Below are 10,772 nucleotides of genomic sequence, written 5' to 3'. Positions count from 1 at the left end.
AAATTTATACTCAGATATTAATGGGAGAACCTATTGTTTTTCTGATTTCTACGATATTTATATTTTTTTTCATATATTAATAAAGTTGTCCATTTTTCATAATTTCTACATGGCATATATTTATACTCATATATTAATACAATGATCTAATTTTTTGTGGGATTTATGCGAGACCTATGTTTTTACTCTTATGAATGAAGTTGTCAGTTTTTTACTATTTTTTGTGAGACCTATATTTATACTCATATATTAATACGAAAATCTACTATTTTTTGTGATTCTCAAAGAACTTGTGTTTTTACTAATATATTATGTTGTCTATTTTTTTTTTTTAATTTTACGGGCTATATTCATATTAATACGGGCTATATTTATATTTACGGGCCTTATATTTTTGCTCCTATATTAATAATTTTTTTTTTATAATTATACGAGTTATACTCATATATTTATACAGAGACATAATATTTTGTGTGAATTGTGCGTGACCTATATTTATCCTCTTATTAATAAGGTTTCCTGATCTTTAATAATTTATGTAGAACCTAACTTTATACTCATATTTAATACGGTGACCTAACTTTATACTCATATTTAATACTTATATTTTCACTAACATATTAATAAGATCGCCTATTTTTTAATAATTTTTACGGGACTATATTCATACTCATATATATATATATATATATATTACAAAGGACCTAAGAAAATAAGATACATGTGAAAATCTCATGTTACCCCTACTTAATAATTTGACACATCATCACTTTCATGGGTATTTTGTGTCATATTTGAAAGTTAGTAAATAATTTCAATATTTTAAAATTTTTCTTGAGGTGGTTAATTCCTTTTTAATATTTTACTCCTTCTGTATTTTTATAAGTGTTCAGTTAGAATGATAACACTAAATTAGGAAAGTGGATTTTTGCACATTATCTTCCTATTATACCCTCATCTTAATTCACCAATAAATTCCTATTTTTTGCACTTTTCCAAATAAATTTTAGTTTTCAATTTTTTACTATTTTTTAGAGCTATATTTATAATCATATATTAATATGAGAACCTAATCTTTTGTGTGATTTCTGGGAACCTATGTGTTTTTTTTTTTTGGTACATGGGAACCTATGTGTTTTACTCATATTAATAAGCTTGTCCATCTTTTATAACATTTGCAGGACCTATATTTATTTATTTTTTTTGAAACAAAAACTTTATTATAAAAGAGAAACAAAAACCTCAGACAGGTCTTATATCGTTTTGGATAAAGAGGGCTATTTGAGGGGTTACATTAGATAAACTTTCATGGGTATTTTGTGTATATATTATAGGGTTATATTTATCCTCATATATTAATATGGAAACTTTTTTGTTGGTGTGGTTTCTATGGGACTTATACTTTTAATTATATATTAATTAAGTTGTTTGTAACAAAAATAAAATAAAAATTAAGTTGTCTATTTTTATTTTTTTTACAAATTTACAGGTTATACTCATATTTAATACGGTGACCTAATTATTTTGATGATTGTTGTGAGACCTATATTTTCACATACGATTGCCTATTTTTTAATAATTTTTACGTGACTATATTTATACTCATATATTAATACATTGACATAAGTTTTTTGGTGATTTTTACAAGACCTATGTTTTTACTAATATATTAATAAGGTAGCCTATTTTTTTTTCATAATTTTTACATTATCTATATTTATATTCCTATATTAATACGGAGACCTAAAGTGTTTTGGTGATAATTTTACCATTGTTCTTTTTCTATTTTTTTTACCAAATATTATATCCCTTCTATTTTTCTTTTATATTTTAATCTACTTTCCATTAAATTTCATGTTACCAAATGAGGAGCGGCAACGCCGCGACTCCCGTGCGGACGCACGGGTGTCATGCTAGTTTTTTTAATAATAGTACCTAATAGGTACTCAACCCCTCCAATGGAGCATTTATTAAAAAGTTCTAAAATGAGTCTCATCAATAACTTCACATCATTATAATATATTTAATTATCTATTTTATAATATAAATTGATTGAATTAATGATAAAATTACAAAATTATTATGGACTATTTTTTTTATAATTCGAAAAAATAATTAAAATTCAAAATTTAATTTAAAATAATATTGCCAAATTTTAAGAATTACATAATTAAAAAATAATTTCAAATAATTAATAAAATGGTAATTTTGAGAGGAGTAGAATCCTTCAATTTGGTTTTGATTTATATGATAGGAGTATTTATTTTTTTTCCAACGGTAAAAAGAAACAAACAATGACTATCAACGTCTATATATGGTTGACATTAAATTTTTATGCGAATTTAAAAATTGTGATTTTTTTATTTTTTGAATATATTAAATAAAGTGGGTCCCATAAAAAGAAGAGAGGGAGAGTTCTTATATTAAAAGTGGTACCTATTAGATACTAAAATGTGTTGTGCTCCAATGATAGTACCTAATAAGTACCATGAGTACCTAATAGGTACTACACTATTGGAGATGGTCTAAGATTAACAATATCGTTGAACATACCAAACAAGTTGCACCAATTATAAAAATGTGTTCATTGTGTTTGTTGGTAAACAAAACAGCCACGTTGTCTTTAAATAAAACAGTCCTTACCCACCTAAGTAATTCACCGTATATTTTGGCTTTTCGATGGTACTGTAGTCGGTGTTTTACGAGCCTTGTCTTTCCGCTTTCAATATATATCAATGTCGTGTTACTATACAGTACCTTATTATAATTACTAGATAATAATCAAAATAATATATGATCAATGCCTGCAATCATAGGTGATAGTGACCTTAATATTAAGTTTTTTCTAATTCTTTTCTGAGTGTAAACCAGCACACTAATCTTTTAAGACAGTGAATTTTATTTTTCCGGTTAAACTAAATTATCCATATACGCACCGATTGAGATCGAACATTAGATCGAATTTTATTTTTACGGTTAAGATTTTTATGATTTAGGGAAAAAGAAGATCAATGAACAATGTAACTTCCAACTTTGATTCACTTTTTTTTATTATTTTAAAAAATAAAATCCTAGCTTTTGATAAAAAAAATCCTAATTTTTTAGAGTTTTCCGTATCATGTGTCGTATTTGTGTCATTCAGTCGTATCTTAGACTATATTTGTGTCAATCAGTTGTATTGGACACATACCAGTGCTCACAACATATCAGACAAAAGTGACAAAACCCTTTTGGGTCGTGAGGGAAGAGCCTCACTGGTTTGGATCGACATACTTGTGCATTGAGCAAATTTAATTATAAGTGACTTTGACACCACACTTTAATCCAAAACGTTAAGGTATTAATTTTATGAATCCTCCCATTTATAAAATGTTCAACCTCAACTCTTCCAACCAATATATGACTTAACTCACACTCGATAAATCTAAACAAACTCAAACTTTATAGTCATGAGAAGTGTTAACATTACTATGTTCATCTTCAAATCATTTAAACCGTCTAATCTCATACCATCCATCCACATATAGTACTTTATATAGTTGAACTGTCGATGTATAGTACTATATAAGATCATGATTAAGGTGAAAACAATTGACTTTACAAACTTCTCCAAAAATGAAACCAATTAATGTAGTAATAATTATTTACTTCTATGTATTTATGTAATCTTCTAATATATCCTATACATTACACATATTATTGATATATACTGTGGTCTAGCGGATTGATGTTATTGTTATCCTATCCTATACTAAAAAAATGTGGACACATGACATGAGGTTAACCATGAAGATCGAACAAGAAGGTAGCATCACCTAGCAGCGGTCCTGATCTTACGGGTTTGGGGAACCATGCCATGTTTGGGGTAGGGCCAAATGAGAGCCTCGATGGAGCACCATTAAGTTGACTATGGTTAATGGTTTGCCTTATTTTCAGCACTCAATCATATACTAAAGGTGGGCCTTGTAGTGTAGTAGTAATAATACTATTCAAAATTAAATATAGTATTTTCTTGATAATAAAATACAAAGGACATAATTTAAGGATAAATTGTTTTTCTAAAAGGTGATTATGTACACACATATTCCTGGATGCTTCTGTTCTCTGATTGTTTGGAATATTGAATTTCGTTTTTTTTATGGTACCACTACCACTGTGAGATGAGGTGTTTCCCTAGCTTTTGACCTCCATAAATACTCATTATTACTAATTAAAACTTTCTTCGATCTATAACATTGGAAGTTTCATCAATTTTATTAGTGTTGGCATTAAATTGATACTAGTGTCAAAGTATCAATCAATATTTGCAACTTCAAGTTATTATATTTATGTTTAGTAAATAAATTTGCATGTGATTTCTTTTCGTGATAGGAGCGTGTGATTTATTTATTGCATGATAGTATAGTATGAGTACTCCGTTGGTATAGTACTCTCTCCGGTCCTTATTATAAGAAACACTTTGACAAAATCACACAGACTAAGGAAGCTAAATTTTCTTATTAATGATTCTAACATTTTATGTTATATTCCAAAACTAACCTTTGACTAGCATGAGAAATAGACTTCTCTAATTAATGCACTAGCATTATAATGAATTATTTGATTGTATTTAATAAGGGTACAAATGGAATTGTGTCAAAGTGTTTCTTATAAAAAGGACCAAATAAAAATTCCAAAGTGTTTCTTATAAAAAGGACCGGAGGGAGTACTACACAAGTAGTAGTAGTTTTGTTTTAAAACAAATAATAAAACTGTCTTTTAGAAATTTAAGCTATACAATTAGGGTCCATTTGGTGCGCAGGATATGATAGTAACATGATATGATATACAGTTATCCTCAGTTATCATATCCTGTGTTTGGTGCACACGAGATAACAAACATGATAACTATTATATCATATTTTTAATACATATTTGTTCATACCAATATGATAAGATACATAACATATTTAAATGACAAAATTATCCTTGTAAAACAATAATTATTTCTTAAAAATTATATTGTAATACTTTGAATTTTATAAATAAAAATATAAATAAGTAATCAAATAACTTTAAATTTTAAATACAAATCATGAGAAAATAAACGAATTAAGTTTTTTATATGAATCATGATCAAATAAATAACTCAATTATACATGTTAGATAAGCTAAATAAATATATGATATATCTCATATGTAAATAATAAAACTACCATTGCAAAAGAATTATATTTAAGTTGTTATTAAATTTAAATTAATATTCCTATTTTGCAATTTTTTAATAATTATTTTACTTTAAAATATTATAATTTTAGGAGAATTTTGATTTTTAGATTATATAAGTTACAAAATTACCCTTGTGAGAAAATCACATATATATTTAAAAATTAATTATTTTATTATTAATTTACTATCAAATTATTTTATTATTTATATTTTAATAATTTTCAATTTTTTATTTTAAAATATATTTTATAGGATAAATTAACAATTTTTTTTCTTATCCTATCCTGCTGGTAACCCAACTCAAATTCAGGATAAGGATTTTAACTAGAGAAACAAAATAGGATAAGCTTCCTGATTAACTTATCATATCATGTTGTGTCACCAAACACTGGATTGAGACAGGATATGATACAGTTATCATATTCTGTCTCTTATCCTGTGCACCAAACGGACCCTTATAATACCACTTTTTATATAATTTTTTATCCTTCAATACAAAATTTGTTTTGTCTGGCACCATAACTCGGTTAGTTGAGTCATTACATGTAATATGTATAGAATTCGAACTCTAGTATACTCTCACTTATTCACTTTTAAAAGTGAAATTCTAGTTACTAGATTACTTAACAAAAACAATATAAGATTTGTTTTTAAACTTGGATCATGCTAAACGGTGCACTGGGACAATGTTAAAGAAACAAAAAATGAAAATAAAATCAAACATTTTAAGTTGAAAAATTTGTTTAAAAAAAATTCAAGGAATTAATTGAATATTTCAAGATTATATTACTATTTTTGTATTTTTAACCATAGCCCTAGGCAGAGGCGGACTCAAACATAAATTAATATTTTTGGTAAAAAAGAGGTTTAATATGGATGGATATAAATTAATATTTTTAACCATAGCCCTAGGCAGAGGTGGACTAAGAACCAAATTATATTAAATTTACTAAAATGTTATACTAAAATGAGCTAAAATTACATCATTCCTAACTATTATAAGAAAATCTCTTTCTATAAAAGTTACAAATCGATCATTTAATTATTGATCACTCATCTTTTTACTTAATTAACTTTTTACATATTTCATAACTAAGCAAACACGTTCAACACCTTACAGTTGCCACAAGCAAAACCAGAGCCAACTTCAGAAACTTGTATGCCGTCATGATGAGAGGAGAAATGAGGAAAGGCTAAGAGTAAGTCTGAGAGGAGAGGTGAGCCGATGACGGAAAACTAAGAGAAGACGAAAGAAAAAGCGAAATGCATAAAATTTTAGGTTGGGCTGGTGTGGCTATGATCACACCCCCTCACACAAATCCGTCCATGACCCCGAAACACTGTTTAACATTTTTCATTAAATTTTCATATCTTTTAATAGTGAAACTTAGTTCACCCCTTAATAATTTGAAAATATTTAGTCAATAACCAATAAGAACAAACCACAAACGACTGATTTATTTTTCGTTCTACACAAATCTGTTTTTGACTTGGAAATTTTTGCACTAAAATTTAAAACGACTATACTCCTACTACTATGTGAGTTGTAAATTGTGACATCGATTTTCATCACAAAGTAGTTCATGTCTGTCGAATTCACATTTTGGTCGGCAACTCAACAACTAACGTAAGAGAGAGAGAGAGAGAGAGAACTCTCTTTGTGTCTTCATTCATCTATCTCTATACTTAAAAGGTTGCAAATCTTTCTCACTCACCACTCTTCTTTTCCACAACATCCATCACTCTCTCTCTTCTCTCTCTTTTCTTCTCTCATCCACCATTCACTTTCACTTCCTCTTCACAACAATCCCACCTTTTTTTCCTTCAAATCTCTTCTGAGTTTCTCTCAAAATTCAAACTTTCTTTAGATATGTTTGTAGTTATGGATTCCATGGAAAAAACCACAGAAAAGTGTTTAGATTCACAACTATGGCATGCTTGTGCTGGTGCCATGGTTCAAATGCCACCACTCAACACAAAAGTCTTTTACTTTCCACAAGGTCATGCAGAACATGCTCATGGCAAAGTAGATTTCAACAAAACTCGTGTTCCACCACTTATTCCTTGTAGAATCTCTGCTATGAAATACATGGCTGACCCTGAAACTGATGAAGTTTATGTCAAAATGAGATTAACACCTTTAAGAGAAAATGAATTAGATTTAGAAGAAGATTGTTTCTTTGGAAACAATGGTTTAGAGGGTCAAGAAAAACCAACTTCTTTTGCTAAAACATTGACACAATCTGATGCAAATAATGGTGGTGGTTTTTCTGTTCCTAGATATTGTGCTGAGACAATTTTTCCTAGATTGGATTACTCTGCAGAACCACCTGTTCAGACAATTATTGCTAAGGATATGCATGGACAGTGTTGGAAGTTTAGACATATTTATAGAGGAACACCAAGGAGACATCTTTTGACAACTGGTTGGAGCAATTTTGTGAATCATAAGAAGCTTGTTGCAGGTGATTCAATTGTATTTTTAAGAGCTGAAAATGGAGATCTTTGTGTTGGTATAAGAAGAGCTAAGAAAGGTGGAATTGGTGGTGGAATAACAGATCAGTTTTCGAATTCTTCGAGTAATTGGAACCGTGTTTCGCCTTTGTTTGGCGGTGGTGGTGGTGGTTCTGGTTTTTTGTGTGGAAATGAAAACAGAAAAAGTTGTGGTGGTGTTGGTGGTGATGATGATTTGATGAGAAGAGTTGGTTCTGAATCTGTTGTTGAAGCTGTGAATTGTGCTATTAATGGAAGATCTTTTGAAGTTGTGTATTATCCAAGAGCTAGTACTCCTGAATTTTGTGTTAAAGTTTCTTCTGTTAAATCTGCAATGCAAATTCAATGGTGTTCTGGTATGAGATTTAAAATGCCATTTGAAACTGAAGATTCTTCTAGAATTAGTTGGTTTATGGGAACTATTTCTTCTGTTCATGTTCAAGATCCAATTCATTGGCCTGATTCTCCTTGGCGCCTTCTTCAGGTAATTAATTTAACAATCAATATATCATTCTAGATTTTTCATGTTTAATTGCTTTGCTTCTTCAACTGTTGAATAATCAATACTATTTCTTAGACTATTTTTTTTCCTATGTTAAATTAAAAGTTATACAATCATATACTGTTACTAAACTGTTCAATTCATTTAATCAATAAGAGGGAACAGTTTATAGTTTGTCAGATTGATATCAGTTTTCTGATACATAAAAAAATGTCATTTCTGTTGCCTTTACTATTGCCTTAGTTACTGCATGAAAATTGCCTTACTGTGTCAGGTGCATGAGCTATTTATCAAAAATAAAAAGAAGTTAATAGTACTAATAAGTAATAATCATTTTTTCGGAATAATACTAATAACCAGTGATCATTCCTGATTCATGCGTATCGAAAAACTTATGTTGGAAAAGAAAAATCCACCTTGTATGTCCTACAGATACTTTGACAGAGATTAATATGTGCTAAAAGCGGTGGAAACTACCGCGAATTAGTCTCGTCGATGCTCTGACAATAATTCCTACTATAGTACTAACTAGTAACTACCATAGTTGTTAGAATTTGGTACCTCCTTGACAAAAAGTTATTAATTGAGTGACACTTTTGATTTCATTTTTACTTATTTATTAAAAGTTGGCACCTACTAGTACTTAATTAATTTGATTAAAATAATGTTAAGATTGTTCTAAATATTTTCTTGTTTATGATGTAATGTTTTTTCAGGTAGTGTGGGATGAACCAGATTTACTACAAAATGTGAAATGTGTAAACCCTTGGTTAGTTGAGTTAGTCTCAAACATGCCAAATTTCAATCTTTCACCATTCACACCTCCAAGAAAAAAACCAAGATTTATTCAAGATCCATATTTTCATCTCATAAATCAACTTCCAATGCCAACATCATCATCATCATCATTAACATCATTCTCCAACATTAATCTTCTCAATTATACAAACTCATCTCTCTGTAACATTCAAGATAATAGTCCTAATTATAGTTCATCATCAAGCATACAGGGAGCCAGGCATGCTCAATTTGGATCAAATAATAATTTTCCATCTGATTTAATTCCTTTCAACAAATTACAACAGGACATGTTTCTTGGTAATTTGTCAATGTCAAGATTTGATAAAAAACAACCTATTAGACCAACTTGTGGACCCAACAACAATAATAAGAACAATGTTGACTTGTCTTGTTTGTTGAGTGTAGGAAATTCTGGTCAAAGTTTTAAGGAATTATCCAATATTGAAGCAAAAGCACCCCATAAACACCAAATTTTGTTATTTGGAAAACTCATTCACACTGAACAACAGAACAATTCATCAAATGTTTCAAAGAGTGGTTCTTTATCTGAAGGAATTACATCATTGAAAACATCAAATGTTTCTTCTTCTTCTGATCCAGTTGAGAATTCTTCTGATGGAGGCTCACCACCTTGGTATAAGGATCAACAACAACATAAGACTGATCTTGTTGGAACAGAAAATGTTACAACATTGTGTATGGCTTCATAACAAATTCAAATGAGTTCATGAAGACATTGATTAAGGAGGCTAATTATTCTTAAACTGATTTCTTTTGTTGTAATGAATATTATTGTTTTTCAATTTGGCATAATTCTTCTATTAAGGTGCAAGTTAACAAAAATATTCCTTATTTGGTTCTGAAAAATATTTTGTTTTATTTATTTATTTTGCAACTTAATAAACCCTTTGATGAACTAAAGGGGTAATATTTTCTTTAACTTGCACTTGTTTAAGGTAATGAGGGAGAATCCCTCTTCCAATTTGTGGGATTATGCAACTATGAATGAATTTCTATATATCAAGGATTTTTTTTATCCTACATATATTGTCTTTGATTTTCTTGATCAAGTATTCAAGGTTTTTATCTTTTTATTAAGGTTATGTTCACCTAAGCACATCTATTATATATATACATTCCCCCCTTAATTTTTCCTTGTTATAAGATCTACTTGGAGATTTTATTGTCTCTTAATATAAGACCTTTTTTTTAAAATTCTATGTGCATTAATAATTTATTAACAAAAATGCTCCTATGACATGTGGGAAACATAAGTTTTTTTTTTTTTAATCTCTTTAAGATATCAATTCAAAGGTCAATACTAAAAGGTAACACATTTTTTACAAATGTAATACTACAATTATTTTTCTTAACACCTATAAAACTTGTAAATTGATTTTATAATAAGGAACAGAAGAACTATGTTGAAAGTGTTGGGTTACGAGGGGGAGTCGGAGATTATTCACATCGGGCTTAAGAACAACTATACAAATAAGTTTGACATCACACTTTAACTTTAAATCTTATAGGTGTTAGATTTATGAGTCCTCTCACTTATAAAATGTTCAACATCCGCTTTTCTACTTGTACCGTTGTTGATGTGCTCAATGGGACCCGCACCTGACCACATTTGTTAGGAAGACTTTCAATACAAGAAGCTGATTGAACCCTTCGTCGGACCATAGACTCTGATACCACTATTGGGTCAAGAGGGAGTAGTCAGGGGGATCATCCACAATGGGCTTAATAACAACTATACAAGTGAGTA

The 10,772-nt window shown here is 29.1% G+C and overlaps 1 protein-coding gene across 1 annotated transcript; it reads left to right on the top strand.

The window, feature by feature from the left end:
* Positions 1–6,780: 6,780 nt before the first annotated feature.
* On the top strand, positions 6,781–10,219 carry LOC123919517 (auxin response factor 16-like). Its single transcript, XM_045971439.1, has 2 exons — positions 6,781–8,185; positions 8,920–10,219. The coding sequence occupies exons 1-2, from the start codon at positions 7,079–7,081 to the stop codon at positions 9,712–9,714; spliced, it is 1,902 nt and encodes a 633-aa protein (XP_045827395.1). The 5' UTR covers positions 6,781–7,078; the 3' UTR covers positions 9,715–10,219.
* Positions 10,220–10,772: the final 553 nt, after the last annotated feature.

The sequence above is a fragment of the Trifolium pratense genome, linkage group LG1 (genome assembly GCF_020283565.1).
Source record: "Trifolium pratense cultivar HEN17-A07 linkage group LG1, ARS_RC_1.1, whole genome shotgun sequence".
Classification (NCBI taxonomy): domain Eukaryota; kingdom Viridiplantae; phylum Streptophyta; class Magnoliopsida; order Fabales; family Fabaceae; genus Trifolium; species Trifolium pratense.
The sequence above is the reverse complement of the archived record's forward strand: the minus strand, read 5'-3'. Positions and strand labels throughout refer to the sequence as shown.